At 41.0% G+C, this 21,576-nt stretch overlaps 1 protein-coding gene across 1 annotated transcript in view; it reads right to left on the bottom strand.

Moving 5' to 3' along the window:
• Positions 1-21,576, bottom strand: part of Pamr1 (peptidase domain containing associated with muscle regeneration 1) — an 88,627-nt gene that overhangs the window by 35,781 nt on the left and 31,270 nt on the right. The window contains exons 2-3 of the mRNA XM_028767032.1: positions 20,361-20,537; positions 11,967-12,095 (exon numbers count right to left, since the gene is read on the bottom strand). Coding sequence (XP_028622865.1) covers positions 11,967-12,095; positions 20,361-20,537 — 306 coding nt within the window. The remainder of the gene's footprint in view (positions 1-11,966; positions 12,096-20,360; positions 20,538-21,576) is intronic.

Here is a 21,576-nt window from a genome sequence, read left to right as displayed (position 1 = left end):
GTGTGTGTGTGTGTGTGTGTGTGTGTGTGTGTGTGTGTGTGTGTGTGCAGACCATCCCCCAAGTCTTCCAAACCCTGGGCTCACCCCTATTCTTTTACAGCCCAACATGAACAGAATAGATAGATAGAACTTGCTTCCATTTACAGAATTAAAAAGAAATCTTCCTTAATTTCCAAACCAGTGAGAAAACTGGAAGATTCTGCACAGAAATAAACACCTTCAACATTCACACAAGTCTCCAGCGTTAGGGGGTGGGGTGGCAAGAGAGAGACACACAGTTCTGGGAAATGGTTTGATTTTGGTTTTCTTTCATCTTCCCTCTAAGGGAAAAAGGGGATTCAGAGAAACTATTTAGACAGAGAGGCATTGGTCCTATCTTTCCTCTTTCAAAGATGACTTTAGAAGCAGGGCTCCGTACGTGAAAACAGCTTGAACCCTAGGAGAGTTCACATTGTCTGAGCCAATGTTCTCACGGATGAAGATGAGAATATCTGTACCTGTCATCATGTCTTCTATTATTTTCTTGTTTGAAGGATTTAACAGATTTTTTTTTTGAGACAGAATCTCATGTAGTCCATGCTATCTATTTTTGAACGTTATGGCTGAGGCTGGCCTTGAACTTCTGATCCTTCGGTTTCTACCTGCCAAGTGAGGGCATTTCACAGGTACATCTCAATGCCTATTTTATATGCGTTCCTGGGGAATCAAACCTAGGTCCGCTTGTGCTGGGCAGGTACTCTACCAACTGAGTTCTAACTCCAGCCCCAATTTCCAGCATTACACCTGTTTCCTAAAGATGCTTTGTAAATGGCAATCATTTTATTATTTCTATAGAGTCCTGTGTGGATCAGAGACACTATCTTAGTGTAAGATTCCCGGGGAAGCTCAGGTTATATCCTATATTTCAGATCCTATGAGAACCAAATGATGACACTGGCTATAACCCAGCAGACTCAGAGACAAGGCCTAATGGTGGCATGCTAATTTGCCAGCTCACTAGGTCAGGGGCAGAAAAGAAGCCTAAACCCTCTGTGTGACTCCAGTTATCCCACCATCACCTTCAAGGTCCTCAGACGGACCCTCAGAGCCGTGACCTCACCTGCCTCTGTTATATGGGGGTAGTTCATTGGAGAAGATGCCATTGGTTCTCATGCCAAGCTTCTGGATTCATATCTTGGCCCAGTCACTTACAGCTAAGTAACAACCCCTCCTCTACTCCATCACTTCCCTGACCTGGATGCACTAGTGTCCCTATCTATAAACTGACTCTGATGAGGACTGTAGTGGAGACTAAATGAGACTGTGCGTGAAGGTATTTAGAGCAATGCCTAGTTCACAGTAAGTGGCGAGAGAAGGCTTTGAGTGGACTGGGACTCTTGCCTTCATCAGAAACATTAGAAGTCCAGTAGTGACTTTCCAAGCTGTGATTTGGCCTAAAACCCCAGTCAGCCTGGCACCTTATGAAAGCTGCTGATTGAATTATTCCTGTACTTAATAGTACAGCTTGCAAGGGTAAGGCATTGCCTTATTCGTCTCTTTATCAGTAACAAGCTCCTGTATTATGAATTATTAACCAAATGGGTGACTATATCAAACAATTCAACAGTGCCCTGCCCAATCAAAGCATTTTAAAGCTCCCTTTCCCTAGACCACATGTGTTATGCCTTCAATTAAATATATATATATATCACTCCGAGACAGGAGATATTTCCTCTCTGAAACCTCCAGGATCATCTCCAAAATGTACAATGTACAGTATGCGAATACAGCCCAAAAGACAGGAACTGGAGAGAGGTAGAAAAGAAAACTGGATTGACTGTATTCAGCCCCCATTTCTCTCTTTTGCCCCTTCCACCTGGTCCCTCCCTCAATCCACTTCTTGTATGGATAAAAATATCACAACGGAACCTAGTATTTTATACAACTAGTATACACTAATAAAAAAATTAGCCTTGAGGACTTTGTGCATGTTGGTTGATTTTTGTTGGCCTAGTTTTAATTCTCTGAGTCTTCCTTCTCCTTGGTTCCCTTCAACTGATGTTGTTGCTGTTGTTAATTTCAAATACTGTGTTTATCCTTCTTGCTTGCTCACTTTGTTTTTTTAATTTTCTAAATCTCACTTGACATTTCTCACGTTAGTTCATAAGAGCCATATTTTCTTATAGATCCTTTAATATAATTAATCTAAAGTTATTCACAGTTCTGATCTGAAAGTTCCACAATAAGATCATCTAGAAAGTATTTCCTTTGGCTAATTGTTCACTTTGCTGTAGTTTTGTTTGTTTTTCAACAGGAAAACACAAACAGCACATCACTTCTTTTGATTAGGAATGTGCTCTCCTTTATTAACTGTGTAAGATGAAGATTGTTCAGTTTAACTCGATCAGGTCAGGAGTTAGTGTCTGGGTCAGGACGAAGGCTAGCATCCCACCAGAGAGCATCTGAAATACAAGCATCAGGAGCCCTATACAATCTCTCTGAGTTTTTCAAATCCTCCTCTTTCCACCTCGCCCCACTTTCTAGACTACAAAACTAAGACACTATGGGATTATGAGGTTGTGAGACCACAAGTTTGTGAATTTGCAATGGCAACACCCTATAGAGATCTGCAATCTCACCTAACCCTACTCAACTGGAAAACACTGTTTCAGAAAACAGACAGAGTTTGTGTTCGCCTTAGATTTCTACTCCAATATGTTGGCTTGTAGGATCACCAAAAACCTGGCTTCTGTGTTTCCTCTGGCAGATACAGCCTTCATCTGTACCCTGCCTTCTACCAGCTTTAGCAGCCAGACCCAGGGACCAAGCATCCTGGATCCTTGCTCACAAGAGGAAAAAAATCCTTTCTCTGAAGATTGGAGTCTTCCAGGTTCTATATTCACAGATATCTGATGGTCTTAAAGAAAATTGCCATTGTGTTCTTGTTAACCTAGTGACTTCATACTGTTTGAGAAGAGAGGTCTTTCATAACACTCCTCCTCCACAGAAACTGAGCTATAGCTGATGAGTCTTTGACAGTGGTCTTCAGCAGTTTAAACTACCTGGTGTCAAGAAACTTCTTAGACAGAAAACATGAAGTACTACTTACCACAGAACACTTATCGTGGCATGAATACCTCCTCCTTTTATTTCCTCAGGAAATTTTCTTTCACTATATCTTTTATATTAACTTCTGTCTATTCAAATACACATACATATACACAGGTGCATATGTGTGTACTCACAAACAAGCAAAAACACTTAATGTCTCTGGGTTATTAACAAAAATATTATTGTTAGAGTTTTATTTCTATTAGTGTGATAAGATACACTGTCAAAAAAAGCAAATTAAGGGAAAAAGGTTTGTTTGGCTTACAGTTCCAGGTTACAGTGCATCATATCAGGAAAGTCACAGTGGTGAGAGCTTGGGGGAGCTATCCACAGACAAAAACAGGGAAATGCATGCATCACACTTGTTTCCTTGCTAGCCTTCTCCTCTCTTATATTGTTCACACCCCACTGCCTAAAGAATGGTGCCACCCATGATGGGCTCAGTCTTACTATACCACTTAACAAACAAGACAATGCCCTGCAGAAGTGCCTGTAGGCCAACCTGATCTAGATAATTTTTTATTAAGACTTTGTTCCTAGGTGATTCTAAGTTGTATCAAGCTGATAGTTAAAACTAACCAGTATAACCATAAACTATTTATTGAGTATTTATTATTTCTTAGACTAAAGGATGTATAGACAGCATTTGTTTTTATTGTTACACACACACACACACACACACACACACACACAAATTCTCTAAGGACAATTTTTTGGTTTGTTTCTACCCATAAAAGAGAAGCCATGATTTGCAAATTTGTCAGATCCAAGTCCAGGCTGCTAGACATTTCACGATGCCCTCCTCATTATGGACCCAACTGCATATTGTTCTTTCCCTGGAAAAGTCAGGACACAGAAAGCTGTGGCAAGATGATCTGGTTTTCAATGAATGATCCATGAGGTAGAAACTTGAGTAGAAACTTAAGGGTTCTTTAGAGAGTCAGTAGTGTTGGATGGTGTTTTGCTGGGGCAAACAAGTGGAATGTTTTCCTTAAGTGGACACAGGTGTGAAAAGCTAAGACAGACTTGTGAAGGAACGTTTCACTGAAGCAGACACAGGAGGGAGAATGTTCTGCTAAAGTAAACATGAGAAAGAACACATGACGAAGGATTCATTGTTAACAACACACATGTATTGGTCTGCCTTACATTGTATTGAGCTCCATATGTCAAGACTTCAAGGACTGGGGCTAATTGGATGCAGGTGCTAAGGCAAGGCACATGATGTCTGGAGGGAATAAATAGGACTCCATGGAGTGATGGAGACAGCTTGGCTTGCTGGTACAGCTAGCTGTGCAAAGCTTGTGGGTCTTTCATCTTTGCTGTGCCTTGAGAGAGGTACAACTGAGAACTCCTGGTGTTCCTGTTGGTCCCTCCTGCTGACTGAAACTGAGGCTAAGGACTGGCTGTCTCTGCTAGGTCTTGTCACCATTGTTGCTAACCCTACTCTATGGAACTGGAGTGCTGGTGTACCCATGAAGAGTTTGTGAGTGGATCCAGTTGCCGCTGCCTGCTAACCTGTGAACTGAATTTCTGATTTCCAGATAACACAGACAGAAGTTGCTCCAAAGAACAGGTCCACTCCCCCCAACCCCGCATCCTTCCTTTTCCACTACCTCTGGTGGGTGGTGGGCTACAAGAGAGGTTAAAGCATTTGAGAACCATCATTAAAAATAAGATTTTAAAAAATTAAAGTTTCAGATCTCTGTATCCCTTGTCTCTGTTCCTGACCCATACCCAACCCTTCCTTCTTCCTCTGAGCCTTCCTATCTCAAATTTTTCTCCTAATCATTTCTGGACATTGCTCATGCATTTGCCTGCACACACATCATCTCAGATACTCTAGCCCTCAAGCATTTGGGGGCATGGCTCACAGCCAGCTCTTCTGCTTCTCTGCTCTGTCCAAAACACAAGTAAGAAGATAAACGTATTAGGGGGCCATAATCTCTCCCCATAAATCCTCTCATATGGGTTGCTTTCCTAACCTCCTTAGATCCCCAAAAGGTTGAAGCCTTGGGATCCCAGTGGTATTGGCTACAATATCACATAGTATCATCCTCAGGGTTCTCCTGAAGCTCACATGCAAGGAACAGCCTCTACTGGAGGGGAAATAAGCAAGTCCAGTTATTATAAAGTTTCAAAAAAAAAAAACAACCAAGGTAAAACCACATGACCACATGACCCAGTCCTATCGCTCCTGGGTCTTCCCCTGAAGGACTCCAAGCCAACACATAGCAGAGACACTTGCACATTGACTGATGTGTATTTGCAGCCTTATTCACAATGCCTTAGTTATGGAACCAACCTAAGTGTCCAAAAACATGGCAATGGATAAAGAAATGTGGCCTATATTTGCAAGAAAATGGATAAAACTGGAGATGATGATATTAAGCAAATTAGGCCAGTCTGTGAAAGACCAATATCATATGCTTTCTCTAAAATGTGTTTGGTTCCTACATTTTACATAAATCTATAAAAATCATGTGTGTATATATGACATAGAAGTAGAAGTAAAAGGGTCTAATGGAAGAGGGGGGTAAGAAAGAGGGGGTGGAGCTATGAAGAAAATATGTTCAATGGACAGTATCGATTGTGTCTAATTGTCTCTAGGTAACATAGTACCATGTATAATGAATATATATACAATGAAAATTAAATTTAAGAAGAGAACTAAAACATCTGACCTCCTCCCACAAACAAACAAAAAAAATCACATTCCAGAAACCAGCCTCTGGAGGTCAGCAGGGTGGTCCCACTTAGGAAGCCAACTTTTTTCATAGGGGCACATGGGCCAGCGGATGTCACTGCAAGGAACGAATTTGTGGAGATGGGGAGATGGGAGAGCAGAGTAGTGCACACACTGTAGAGAGAGGCTGAACTGGAGATGCAATGTCAGTGGCAGGTGTGAAAGAGGGTTGAGGCTGACAGTGGATCAGGTCGTTGCCCATGGGGTCAGCAGGATGGCATGAAGTAGCCTGGAGCTCACACAGATAGATGCAGACTCGGGCCTGGAACATGCCACCCAGCTGCAGGATCTCCCTGGCTCTAGGCAATGAAGGAGGCTCAAGATGAAGAATGGTTTACTTTCTGGATTGGAACTCCTCCAAGGGTCACCATAGTCCATGATGTCACTGAGGGCCATGTGTGGGTCCTATTGCTGCCAGGGGCCATGTCCATAGTCTATGAAGTCTCCAGAGACCACAAGGAAGCCCATGATCTGAGCTCCAGATCAAAGAGCAAGGGAGCTACTTTGGCAGGGATGTCGATGGCTGCAGGCACTCAGTTGAAAAAGAGAGACATGGAAGGCTCTGGGAAAACTCTTCTTGGATCCCAATCCCCTCCCCTAAAAGTAATGACCTAAAAAGGAAGCCATCAAGAGAACTCTTTAGGATGTGATAAGGATGTTGGAGAGTTGCTTCCCACAATTAATGGCTTTGGACTGAGGGGCAGGCAGAAAGGTCTCAGTTTTCTTTAGAGAGTAGGCCACTGGGAGTTTGACCATGCTCCAGTAAGTCTATGGACAACACAACTGGACTTGTTTTTTGTTGCTGTTGTTGTTTCGGGGGGGCAGGGGTCCCAATAGGGGACAGACAGACAGACATGGAAGGACTGGGAAGTGTCATTGGGGACTATGATGTGAAATTCTCAAAGAATTAATAAAAGAGAAGCCAACTTTCCAGTCTGAGGAGCTCTGATAGCAGCCTTGCTCTTGACTTTAGACACCAGACCTCAAGTAGCCAGTACTTAGACACAGCCCTAAGTGCTCCCACTGAAGGAGAGCCAGAGGCTGGCTTCAGGACCTGAAGAGAAGTACTAGTGAACTTGAAATACTTATGAGGACAGAAAAGGAGAGGGGTGCTCAAAAAAATGTGTGTGGAGATGGTTTTAAAAATCTTCACTGGCCAAATTTGAGGTCCAGAAAGAAAAATTAGACATCATGAAATACAGCTGTCATTCCAGGACTTGGAAGGATGAAGCAGGAAGACAGAGACCTCCAGGCCACTGTGAGTTACATATTGAGACTCTGTCTCAAGAAGCAAACAAAGGAAGGGGAGATTATGCTAACATTTTAAAACACGAAATATTAACATTTAAAATATTTAAAAAAAAAAAGAAAGAACGTCACATTTTGTAAACTGATAATTGGTGAGTCCAGGTAGACAGCATGGACACAGAGTTCTTTCAACCCTGTAGACTTGAAATTAATCTAATTTAAACATTGAGAAAAGTACAAAAAAATAGATCTTTCTTTTAGTAATATAGCACCCATGGCTCTCAGCATAGACAGTTTTGAGACCGCCGAACTGCCTTTCTTGAACAGGAAGATGAAAATGATCACGTTCTCTGGGCGCTGGACTTAGGCATGCAGGCACTCTTCTGGAGACTAGAATCTGACTATAGCAATGAATGAAGCAATCACACACTGAGTGTTAATATTGTTAGGAGGTGGGCTAATATCATCATCAGTACAGACAGTTACAAATTAAGGGGCTGTTCTATCTCTCCAGTGATGAATGCCTAATGTCTCTCAGTGTTGACCTGCCTTTTCCTTTTGCTGCTAAGATTGTACATGGTACTCAGGAAGGGAAATGGAAAGTTTCCCTACTGTTTCCCTACAGGAAAGAAGCCCACACCTCCTTCAAGAGAAAGGACAGACCGAAAGGATTGTTTGAGCGCCATCTACTGGGAGAATAGTGGTACAGCCTCGTAGCTCTTCTATTGTGCCCCATCTAGAATAGGACCACCTAAGCATGGGGTCCCCTCTTCACCTTCACAGAAGCCAGTATAATGGTCAGCTCCAGGTAGGCATTCAGCAGACAGACAAATGCATTGCTTCTTCCCTTGGACTTGCTTTGAATTTATGCAGGTACAGAATGAAACATAGGCGACAAGAACATGAAACTTGTGTCTTCTTGGGTGTGACCTTATTTCTACAAATAGAATCCATTTTCCTTGACGGCTCGTTGTAATCCATGATGACCAGACTGAGTTTCCATAAGAAATGCTCCATTTGTGATTGCGGCTGTGACAGCATACTCTGTGTGGAATGAGGCTTTCAAAACAGGCAGAATGCAATCACAGCATCCCTTGTGTCCCAGACAGAATTAGATGCAGAGAGGAATCTGGCTTTTCTTCTGTTTGTTTACTTCACACAATGAACCACTTTCCATGTTTGTTTTTACTTCTTCTTGTTTTTATCTTCCTTTGATGAATGGCAGGCTCTACAATGGTAGAGACCATGTCTGCCTGCTTGTCATTATGTGTCCAGCACCTGGGGTGCATTCTTTAGAATGAATCTACCATCTGATAAATAACACCACAAACTTCCTACTTAACCTGTCTAGTGGGATCACTCTCTTCCTGGGTCCAACTCTGTTGTCCTGCAAAGAGCCTGACTCTTAGAGTGGTATCATTGGCAACCCAACCAGCCAGACTCTGCAGCCAGCTCTCATACTGAAGCTCAACCCAACACATAACAGACAAAGACTTTAGGCAAGACCATGCATGAGCAACCTCTGAGGACCTGCTATTCAGACAAACTTGAGGTCCCTCACTAGACTTCTAGTGTGTCAGTGAGTCACCACTCTTTTGCTCTTTAAGCTCCTCTCATAACTGGCTCTTTCCTCCTCACCTAGTCACTGAAGTAGCATTCCTAACCATGACCTTTGCACACGGTGCTGACTCCACTTCAATGAACTTTTGATATATTGCTAGAATTACCTGTCAGGTGTCACTTTTCTGGATTTCTGGCTTAGTTTTTATCAACTTGACACAAACTGAAACCAGTTCCCCTACCTTTGCAACAGATAGAAACCACTACAAAAACCACAACCAATCAGAATGCAGTTCCAATAGACTAATTTACAGAATATTCCTGTACCCAAAACTCAGAAACATTATGGAGAAAGGGACAGAAAGATTATAAATGAAAGAATATCAGGGAGTTTGTCTTGAAATTGTGTCTCCTAGTAATATCAGAAGCTACTATTAAGGGTCATGTACGATCACATGAGCTGAACAAGGATGACGTCAGAGAACATGCCAAACTGGATGAAGAAAGGTCCACAAGGCTCAACCATACACATGCAACTATAAAAAAATAGAGAAAGCTGAGTGGGAGAGGTGGTCTTCCCCAGGGAAGAGCATATCAACTGGCTGTCCAATGCCAAATGGTCATCTATGAAAATATACATACAAGTAACATTATCCAGCCTGAACACATTATGTTTAGGAATTAGAGGTGTGTGAGTGTGTGTGTGTGTGCGATAACAGTTAGTTTAAAAAGAAAGAGGCCACAGATTTGAGGAAGAGCAGGGAGGGTAGTATGGAGGGTTCGGAGGTAGGAAAGGGAAGGGACAAGAGTTGCAAGTAAATTATAAATTCAAAGAGGTGCCCTATATGAATCTACGTCTACAGTAATTGTTGTCTTACCTGTGTTCTCAGAGTACTTAGTCCAACCTAAGTTCATATCTCATCCTTGACTGCCCACTGTACTTGAATGGCATCTAAACTCTTTACCTAACTTACCTGTAGGGCCACATAAGTCTCTGCTTGCCATTTCACCCAATACAGTGCCAATATAACCCGAAGCAAGTGAAAACCACAGTTATCCTATTTACAGGAAATTCCAACATGAAATCTAAAGCTGTACATTTCTTTTTGTGTGTGCCCGTGTGTGTGTCTGTCTGTCTGTCTGTCTGTCTGTCTGTCTGTGTCTGTGTGTGTCTGTGTGTGTCTGTCTGTCTGTCTGTCTATCTGTCTGTCTGTGTGTGTCTGTGTGTGTCTGTGTGTGTCTGTGTGTGTGTGTACAGTGGCTGGTTTTGTGTGTCAACTTGACACTAACTGGAGTTATCAAAGAGAAAGGAGCCTCAGCTGAGGAAATGCTTCCCTGAGATCCAGCTGTAAGACACTTTCTGAGTTAGTGATCAAGGGGAGGGCTCAGCCCATTATGAGTGGCAAAGACATGCTGAGCAAGCCAGGAGAAGCAATCCAGTAAGCAGGGTCCCTCCATGGCTTCTGCATAAGCTCCTGCCTCCAGGTTCCTGCACTGTGTGGATTCTATTCCTGACTTCCTTCGGTGATAACAGCGAATTCCGATGTGTAAGCTAAATAAACCCTGTCCTCCTCAATTTGCTTCTTGGTCATGGTGTTTCATTGCAGCATTAGAAACCCTGACTAAGATTTGTGTGTGTGTATATACATGCTCATGAATCTGCCTGTTTGTGGATATCAGAGGAGCTTGGATGTCATTTCTCAGATACTCTCCATCTTTGTCTGTCTGTCTGTTTTTGTTGTTGTTGTTGTTGATGTCTATGCTTGGCCTGGTACTCACCAAGTTGATTAAGCTTGGCCGTCTACAATCTCTGGTGATCCACTTGTCTCCAACTCCCCCAGACCACCAAGCCCTGCTCTTTACATAGGTGCTAAAGAGCAAACTTGGGTCCTCATGCTTACATGGCGCACACTACACTGACTGAGCTGTATTTTCAGGACCCAGTGTCTTTCCTAAGCTGTTATTGAAAGTCGTTTTGTATTTGGACTTCTTACCACATTATCAATTAGAGGTACATGGAAAACAAGTCACTATTTCACTTTTGTGTAAAACATTGTGCTTTCACTATCTCTAAGGAAAGCACTAAATGCTTCAGATGTACTTGTCACTTAATCAGTGCTATAAGATAGACAGCATTCTTTCCTATTTAAGAAGATGACAGCACTATGGTTGAGGCTAAATGACTTGCCCAAAGTCACATGAAATAGCATACAATCATTACTTCAACTCAGGTTAGTATAGTTTGTACCCTGATCATTGTTTTCTCACACCATCTTGAAGAATAGCTGTCAAGGTGAAAAGTAGGTTATATCACACAGCTGACCTACCTGGTAAAAAAATAAATAAAAACTACAAAGCCTCAAATTACATTTCCTAGAACTCAATTAAAGTGGCACAGAAATTTTAAATCAGTAGTAGAGACCAGCATTTTAAAATTTACCCACTTTCTAGAACTGGTAGATTCACTCTGGAATATAAACAAACCCTTCTCTTCCTCTGGCTTTGGTGGGGTCTTAAAACTACTAGCATCTGGCTACAAATTGGGTCCAGTGGTTGGATCAACATCACTCTTGTAAACTAGGAATGTCATTAATAGAAGTAAAGCTTTACTTCCTGACAGCTTCTGATAACAAATAAAGCAGATTTGCTGAAATCCCACCACGTGGGCATTGCCGTGGATGCAGGCTCTCGGAGGACATCCAAGGCTGGCCATAAGTTGTATGTTGGCCTGAGAGAGGTACCAGATTTCCATTCTACTTTCAAAGAGCTTTGAAGCTCAGATAAGAATAACAATGACTGATCCTCTGAGATCAAGTTCTTCCCAGAAGAATTCCTTCCCATGGGTAAAATGGTGTGCTAGCAGTTTATTGTGGTTTCAAGAACTTAACCAAGGAGTTAAGAAGTGTATCAAAGAAATTCCTATTTTAAATACACTACACATGACAACAATGGAGTCTATTTCACTGTCTGCTGATCAAAGTCACCTCAAATGTTCTCCTGTCATGGACATCCATTATGTCGTGTGTGTGTGTGTGTGTGTGTGTGTGTGTGTGTGTGTGTGTGTGTGTGTAAGGATTTGGCTTTATTTGAACAAAAGGTGAACCTGAGAACCAGATAAGGCAGCTTCTGGAAACACAATTCCAGACACATCTCCACTATCCACCCTGGAAAGATGGAAATACATCTTTGTTTTAATCCTATCTCTAGCCATAGGATTTCCTAAACTAAGATTCCAACAAGATAACATGAGTTGCATCCTAAGCTGAGACTTGGAAGTCAGAGCAAGAGAGCGCTTGTGTGTGTGCACAGGGGGTATACTTACGCATGCAGTCTCCTCCATACCAGCCCGCTCTGCACTCTGCGCAGTAGAAGCCCTTCACATAGAAGTCATCCAGAGTTCCGCCCCAGGAGCCATTCCGGCAGCTCTTGCAATTTTCAAAGATGGTACAACCTGAAACATCCGAAAATATTAGTCTACACGTTTTCAGATTTTGAGTCTTCTCAGAAGGCAAACTGTATGTCTCTCTACACAGCCCTGTCTCTGCCCTGGTATCTATATCTGGAATAATACCAATGATCTTAGGTGAACCTGCTCATACCAAGGAACAGAAGATTCACACAAATTCAAGCAAGGAGTGTGGGAGGGGATTTGAGCATTGATGATCAGTTGTGGTTTTATAGAAAGTAATACAAATTAGTCTGTAGTGAATGATGGAATCCAGCTAGTGTGGTACTAGTTTTTGTTCTTTACAAATTTATTTCATGTTTGTTGTATAGTAGAAAATTCAGACAAGCAAAACTGTTTTTAAAAACAGTATCTGGAGGATTCTGTTAACACTCTTTCTTATACCTGGTGGCTGAGAATACAATCCAGACCTGAGTTCTACTCTCAGAACCCAGGTTTAAAAAAAAAAAAACTAGGTATAATGACATAAATTTGTAATCCCTGTTTTGCAGAGGCATAGACAGGCAAACCCCAAGAATCACTGGCCAGTCAACCTGAACTACTTGGCAAGTTCCAGGCCAGTGAGAGACTAATTGGCCATGTCTGAGGAAGGACAGCCAATGTTTTCCTCTGGCCTCCACACACATATGCTCACATGTACACACACACACACACACACACACCTGTATACAAATGCACATACAAAAATTAGGCTATATACTATGCATTTTGTTTTAACAATTCATTCTTATTTACTAATGACCAATGTGTTTCTATTAAATGTTTGATTGTCATGCACTTTTATAACAAAAGTACAGCATGAAATCAGCACCAATGACTGGCTACAGTCTTGCTCTAGGGAGATCGGGCAGGCAGAGCATACCAGGGAGAGCTGGGGTGTTGTTCAGGTGTGGTTCATCTCAAAAGCAAGGTCTCCTGAAGAGTTCATGAGGGGTGAGAAAAGGCAGGAATGATTTCTTCCTATTTTTCAAAACACAGACCTGAGCCCTGCCCTGATGCCCTCATCGTTTAAGCTGTGATTAAATTGTACCTATGTCTTGGTACTGTTTAAAAATACATTAAGGTGTCAAAAGTGACATTTAAGTAGTAACCACTCCCAGATCACAAACTATTATTATTCTGTTTTCCCATAATTCCACCTGGCTTATTCTTGCCATTGAATATACCATGCCTAATGTCACCTGCTTATTGTCATTTTTCTATAGCAGACACAAGCAAAGGGCTGTATCTTGGTCTGCATTAAATCATCAGAACCCAGTGTAGAGCTAAATAAAAATTATCCTAGAGAATGAATGGCTAATGAACTGCTGGAGATGGCCAATGTCTGTTTAACAGGAAGCTTCTTTGCTTCGTTTGCATGCATGTGTGCATGTGCGCATGCATGCATGCATGTGTGTGTGTGTTTTCTATATCAAAGTGACTCACAGTTCTCTTTCCACTCCTTCTTGACTTTGCTTTCCCTCCTACCAGAGAAGCTGAGCTGCTGATGTGATTGATGTGGTTAGCCCATCCTTTGCCCCATAACTGAGCCCCAGTGGGCTCGCTTACATGTCATTGAAGAGACAAGTGGACTCAGAGACTGCCCTCAACAGCCCTTCTAATGCTCTTCCTTGGTACAGCTACATATTAGGGTCCTTAGGTTCCAGTCACAATACCCAGCCTAGAGATGAAGATGGGCAAAGCTCTGCAGGAAACATACTAGGAAGCTCATGGGTTGCCAGAGGAGCTATTGCAGATCCTATTTGCTTTTACCTTAGAGTTCAGAGATTGATTAGAAGCTACCACACTGAGCTCATTCAGTGCTGGGGATTAAGTCCAGGGTTTGCACACAACCAATTGAGCTATATCCACACATATATCCAAAACTAAGACTATCATTTTTCTTTCAAGACAGCAATGTAAAACAAAGTCATTTTCCACCTATGGGATTGATAGAAATCCGGGGGACATCTTTTGTTACACTGATTGACAAAACAATACCCTCATATACCCTCATCACAAGTGCTAAAGGCATCACAAAAAATTAGAAAAAAGCTAGAAAACAACATACATGCCTCCCTTTGACTCCTGACTTCACTTCTAGGATTCTACCTCAAAGATAAACAGTAAAAATTCTAATTGATGTGTTTAAAAGCATTCACTATAGTGTTGTTGGAATATAGTGTTGTTGGACATCCCTAATCTGAGAAATTTTAGTTCAAAATAGAATTATGTGTGTGTGCACATATGTGTGTGTGTATCACCACAAGTAGGAAGTAGCATACAAAGCCTTATGTGCCAGATAATAGCCAAAACAAAGATATATTAAAAGTACTGCATAAAATTGCCTCAAAGTATGGATATAAGTTGTATAATAAATAAGAAGAGAATTTCACATTTAGCCTTTGGTGCCCCCTTCAAGACATCCCATTGCTTTTATATGCAACATTCCCTAAACCTTAAAATACTAAATATGTTGAGTCCCAAACACTGTGGATAGTAAATATTTAATTTATAATAGCAAAGAGCTGGAAGCAATCCAGTGACAATTAACTATAGTAACTCATGAAATGCAGTCACATGTAACTATAAAAAGAAATGAAGGGGCCTATCTGCTATGAAACATCTCCAGCACACATTGTTAAGAAAAACAATCCTGTGAGATAGTTAATGTTTGTGGTTTGTTGTCTTTGTAGGAAATGGGGAAAGGAAAATAAATATATGTGTCTGTTCCCTTGCATTTTCAGATACAGAAAACAATTAACCTATCTTGATATTAGATAGGCGGCATAACACCAAAACGGAAAGCCACATGCATTGATTTTACAGTATAGCGTTTTGATTATACACATCCTCCAGCATGTATTCTAAATCCAAGGGTAAACATAAAGAAACATAACTGTATGCAGCAGGATTGTTGGTGGTACATATAATGCTGTTGTTATTTTGCACATTTATAGTATGCTATATGATGAGACAGATAAGGAATTACATTAATATATTATATTAATTATGTTAATAGGAAATGGTTTTTCAGCATCAGAGAAAAAAATAAAGGAAGTAAATAACATTGCACTATATGTGGACTTGAGTATTTTCATGCATTTTTTTCTTTAAAAGAAGAGTAGAGAATAGATAATAAAGGGATGGAAGATAGATAGGTGATAGACAGATAGACAGACAGACAGACAGACCACACCTTTAATCTCAGCACTCAAGAGGCTGAGTCAGAAAGATTTTAAGTTCAAGAACAGCCTAAATTACACAGAGGGAGCCTGTCTCAAAAGCTTCAGGGTCTGGGCATGTAACACAAAGGGGAAAATCACTGTGTGTGTGTGTGTGTGTGTGTGTGTGTGTGTGTGTGCATGTGTGTGTGTGTGTGCCCAAATATCATACAATGGGGGAATAGGAAAAGGAGATAACATCTGAAATGTAGATAAATAAAGTACCTAATAATAATAATAATAAAAGAAAAACAAACAAACAAAACAGGTAATGGAACTGGTTATTGAAGTAGAACATTTGAGACTTTTTAGCACCAATTTAACATTACCCATATTATAGGGATTCCTTATAATTGTCAAGGACAAGAGACTGTGGAACAGGCCCACGGAACTTTAAAACAATATCTTCATAAAATAAAAAAAGAAGACATAAATTTATTTAAATCATGTTCTCTTCATTTTTTATTTAAAATTTTTTAAAAAATTTGGAGGCCAAGGAACTTTCTGCTGAATGTCTATGGCACTCTACAACTAGGCATACTTATACATAGGTTAAAGGGAAGGATCCACTTACTGGCATAAGGCATGATCAAGTATTAAATATGAGGAAAAGGGCATGTTTGTGTTTTTTCTGCAGGATGCTGAAGGAGTATGGTGACCGCCAGAGCGACGGGTAAGACATGCTGATGCCAGGACAAATAATGATACTGACCTGTGAGCTTGCTGAGTTCCCTAACAATGGTGACTGGGAAGCTGTATTGGACATATGTTCCCAACCCACCATTGCTTACCTATACACCTGATGCAACAAGCTGCCTTGCCTCAAGTATTTAGACCTTGTGGAATAGAGAATCAAAAACAGAAGTTATAATGCCTCTCGTATTGTTATTAAATGTGATCAGTTATTCAGACTCAATCATGGACTGGTCTAGAAATCAATCCAATATTGGAAATATCAGTCTTCATGGTATTGGAAATACCAGTCTTCAGTCTGGTTCTGGACATTTTCAGAGACATATTTGGAAATTAGCTGTAGTTCTCTATGATCTTATGTTAGCAAGAGATAAAGTTAGGGCAGGATCTAGATTTCAAACAGGTGTTAGCACATATGTTAAGGCTCTTTAAATTGTCAAGTTAAAAATACCTGTTTCTTCTACAGTATTTAATTTAAGTTGTATTTATTGTACACCTTCTAATTGTGTTTGTGTTTTGAAATATGGCATGTCAGTTATGGAAGTCTATCAACCAGCTTTTGTTTTAGTGCCCTGAGTATCACAGAACCTTGGTATTCTAATAATAGCTTGCAAGTTCTGGAAGAAATGAGTCAAGCTTTAACCAAAAGCAAGAGGGTAGTGGGCTTGATCATTGCTGGTATAACAGCTTTAATTACATTAATTGCTAGCACCACTGCTTCTGCAATTGCTGTGACACAAGAAGTTAAGACAGCTACTTTTGTTAATCATTTAGCAAAAAAATGTTACTAATGTGTTGAATATACAATAGGATTTAGATAGGCATTTGGAAGAATGGATTGATGCTTTTTATCCTATTCAAATTATTGAAAGGAGGTTCAGAATTTAGGGGTAAGGAGCCATCTTGAGTGTCATGCCAAATACCACTGGATTCAAATTAGTTCTAAAATTTACAGTGGAAGTCATTATAGTTAGGAAGAAGTTTAAAGACACTTGTAGTGTATTTGACATAATTCTAACACCCCTCTGGATGTTTTAACGATACATAGGGAGCTTATGAATTTCAAGAATGCTGCTCTGCTGAGTGTTGATGCAGTAGATACTGCAGATAAAATTACCCATGGCCTGAGGTCAGTATTTCTATTTTGGTCAAGCTTCAAGAATGACATATATATATAGTTTGATCATGCTAGCCTTTTTTGTCTTGGGAATACTTTTACTCCTGCTCATTGTGTTAAAGCTTTTCTTTAACAACATCAACATGTTGGCAGCCAAAGTACATGGCTTGAACTTGAAAATGGACCCCCAGACAGAGTTATTAAAGTAACAGGCTTGTAAGCCAATAATGGGTAAGATTCTGCACAAAGCCTTACCAACCTAAGACAGAAGTGCATCGCATTTGATAATGCATATTCCATGACGGGTAAGGAAGGCATTCTTGTCAGAATGACCTAAGACAGGCTCAGTCTTATTAATGAAATTAAAAAGGGGGAGAGGCGGAGAGCCTTTGAGGCTGCTTGGCAAGACCCTGACATTGGCCAAGGACAAGGAAGTATGCTTTAGGCAGGAATCAGACATCAGGCTAAAACAAAGAAGTAATTTCAGGTAGGAATCTAAATCTTAGGCTAGAACAAAAAAGTAATTTCAGACAGGAATCTAAATTTTAGTCTAGAACAAGAAAGTAGGCTTCAGACATGAAAATGACTTTGGGCTAGGACAGGGAAGTAGGCAAAGATACTTTGGTCATCCTGATAAGGACCTTAGAAACAGTGATCACAGGAATGCTCATGTAATCGGGTTTAATGCCTTGCTTGTTCTTTGACTATTTGTGTTTATTGTCTTGCTTGTTCCTTGACTATTTGCATCTATTGTATTGCTAGTCCCTCAACCTGGAACTGACCTTAATATATGCATGTAATTAGAATGGTATAAAAGCAAAAAGAAGGAGGAGGAATGGGATAGGGGGTTCTAGGGATGGGAAATGGGGGAAGGAGATGACATTTGTATTGTAAATAAATAAAAATCCAATGAAAAAATAACAAAAAGAAAGAAAAATTAAAAACAAAAAAACAAAAAACAAAAAAATGATTACCTATTAACAATGACAATCCAAAAGCCAGGAATACCCCCAGTACCCAGACTGTGTTCTTAACATAAGAGTTTCTGGGAGAAATTTCTGATTACTAAAATGTCTGATTACAGATCTGGGGCTAGAAATATCTCTGAAATCTGAAAGTCTTGTTCATGATAGAAACCCAAGAAGCTTGTTAAAGCTAACGTGATCACCCCAGTAGTCATGTCTGCAGGATAAGGACTAAAGGACATGAAGGGCCTCTCAGTGCCCTGAAATGGGCTCATGTATATGCTAAAGAAGGTAATGATTAAAACTGATAAACTACAAAGATAAACAAACTGCAGGTCCCAAGTAATAAACATGGAGACTTCTCAGGTCCCCAATAGCAACTGTTTGTGCATCATTACCTCACTGCTCTGAGAAGGAGTTTCAAAGCAGCCCTTTTCCTTGTCCTTGCCTGCCTTTCAGGGTAGCAGAATGATTGGTGTGGGAGAGTCCTTCACTCATCAGAGCCAATTATCACTACCAGCACCCCTGAAGGGGGGATTGTAGATACTAAGTGCTGCCTGTGGATTTTACCTTTCTTGCCTATCATGTGACTGACCTTATAATAGTGGAGGCTACCCTGTGGCTACTCAACAGTAAACACATTTCTCCCTCAAACTATTCAAAATCATGCAGATTGTGGCTAGTATCCCTTCATAGGGAAATCTTGAGGCATTGTTCAGTCATTTCTCTATAAGTCACTCTTGCCTGTCAGGAAGCTGGGTGATAAGCTTCTTTCCTGAAATCAAATGTGCAGTTGGACTGAAGTCAGTCCTGGTTTCATTTTCATTGCCACTCTCAGTTTTAAAAAAAAGAAGGGAGAAGACAGAAATGAGAGAAATTCCACCAGTACAGTTTTGATCTTTCATTCTTCAGCCTTCAGAAACCTCACTGGACAGTCTTTGTGTTTCCCATCTGATGTGTCCTAGAGAGACAAAATGAGCCTCCTGGAGGAGTCAGAATGTAAGGCAGTAATAGTTCCAGGTTTTTCATACTGGAAAACATTCAATGCCATCCACAATGGAAGCATGCTGAGAAGTTCAACATCCATCACCCCTGATTTTTTCTCTTCCCTCCCTTCACTCTTCTCCTCCATCCCCATCCCAAACAATGGCCAATCACACTCCTAAATGACTCTCAGCCCTTCACCTAACTCTATCCACCAGGCTTCTGACCTTCATTACAGTCCTTATTAATTCCCTCCTGGCCCTCCTCCTGCCCTCCTCCTGTCCTTTTCCCAACTGTAGCTACAGAGAATTTACTTTTAACCCTTTACCAAAAGATCTCCTAAAGCCTGAATCTCATTAGAGGAGTTTGGAAAAAGCTCTTCCTAATTTGACTCACATTCCTTCCTTCAAATTGCTCTCCCTTAATGTCTGTCTCCCTTTCCTCACATCTCACAGCACCAACTTGCTTTCCTGACAGAATGAGCTCCTTGGAATTCTCAAAACCTCATGCTTCCTCTTGACATAGGACCCTTGTACATCCTGTCGACAACTGAGCCCCTCTAGTCCTCTGGATCCTCTTGAGTCTGCTGCTCCCATCTTCAATAGACACTTGGCATCACCTTGCTTAGTAAGTCTTCATTGATCTCACCTCTGCCTCACCCCATTCTCATCCTGGTTGCCTCTAGCACAGCACTTACATAGCATCAGTCACAGCTACTCGTTTCTACCGCTCCTATCAGGCTGTACACTCTGGCAATGTTGGGAATGTGTCTTTAAATAAAATGTCTGGAGAGATGGCTCCATGGCTAAGAATATACTGCCCTTGCTGAGTCCAGTTCTGACACCCATGACAGGCAGCTTATAACTGCCTGTAACTCTGGCTCTGAGGATGGATATGACACCCTCCTCTGTGGAAGCATGTACACACATGTGCACGCATTGACACATATACATACACACAAACACAAATAAATATTTTTAAATCTTTTTTAAAAAAAAAACAAATACCACGTTGTCTTCCCAGTGACTAACAAAAAGCTACTTGGTCTGCTTGCTAAGTGAATGGAGGAGTGGACAAATTCTCAGATTTACAACTTGATCGTTGAAAAGAAGACTGACTCCTCTGATGCCTTTTCCTGCAATCAGACTTGGCTGGGTTGTGTCAGTCTTAATAACCATGGCACCACAGCCCTGGATGGCTGCCTGCTAGAATCCAGACATTCAGTCTGTGCCTGTTCATTATCTCAGATAATGTGAAAACAACTTACAGTGTCCCATCACACACTCACCTGGGTGAATTAGACAGGAATCACACTCATTATCCTCATTCCTGCAGCATGGGATGGTGTAACCCACCACTTCCTTCTTTCCTGGGCAGATGCACTCAATTTGATCATATTCACAACACTCTCTACACATGATGTTCCACTCAGCTCCAGGGCAGGCTTCATTAATGACCGTGTATTCTGCAATGGAAAACAAACAGGTGAGGCTATGGCCTGGAAGGCATGGGAAGACCCACAAACACTCCACCATTAAGAAGCAACTTTGTCCTACCAGAGTGTCATCTTTTCTGAATGAGAGGTACTGCTGTGACCTTTTCCCAGGCCAGTATCTCCAAACTGAGGTGACTATCACAAGGGGTATTCAAAGCCATTCATTGAGATACAGATAAAATGTGTTCTACTTGTCATCTTGTTTTTATCTTGAAAGAATCATGCTTCAGATGCTGTGGATGTGGCTCACTTGTGAGAGTAGTTGCCTAGCTAATATGCACAAGGCTATGGTTTGATCCTCAGCCCCGCATGAACTGGGTATGGTGGTGCATGCTTGTAATCTCCATTGTTTGAGATGTGGAGGCAGGAGAGTCATGAGTTCTTGTCTATCATTGATCTATATAGTAAGCTCTAGACCAGCCTGAACTACAGGAAATGTTTACATACATACATACATACATACATACTTACATACATACAGTTTTTAAAATGCTTCACCAAATACAAGTAGACAAGCAGTAGAATTCCTTCATAGTCAATACACCAATATAAATTTCTTACATTCTATATTTGTTTGTTTTAGTTGTATTGGGGATCGAAACCACAACATTCATCACCAACTATTGCCTCTCATTTCTACTTTTCTTAAGATATGGCTGGTCGCTCTTCATAGCTGCATGCATTGCTCACTGCACCTCACCAAGAAAAACTCAACTGCAGGGCTTCATAGGGGCCTCCATAGGACTCCAGCAGTGAGGCCCATAAGAAAAGCCCAGAGACCATTCTCTAGATGGAGCCATTCAAAAGCAAGGCTTGTGGCCAAGTAGAGACTATGTCATTGCTTCTAATCTTGGCTCTTCAGTGTTGTGCCATGTCATAGTCTTAGTATCATCAAAGATAAAGCCAACAGAGAAAAGTGCCTTCATTAGTATGTTTGGGAGAATGTCAAGGGTGAACTCGTTAGCCCAACTTAGTACAATCAAGAATTCTTTCCCAGGAGAAAAATTGT

The sequence above is a fragment of the Grammomys surdaster genome, unplaced genomic scaffold, assembly GCF_004785775.1.
Source record: "Grammomys surdaster isolate TR1022 unplaced genomic scaffold, NIH_TR_1.0 170, whole genome shotgun sequence".
Taxonomy (NCBI): domain Eukaryota; kingdom Metazoa; phylum Chordata; class Mammalia; order Rodentia; family Muridae; genus Grammomys; species Grammomys surdaster.
This window is presented reverse-complemented; position numbering and strand designations above follow the sequence as displayed.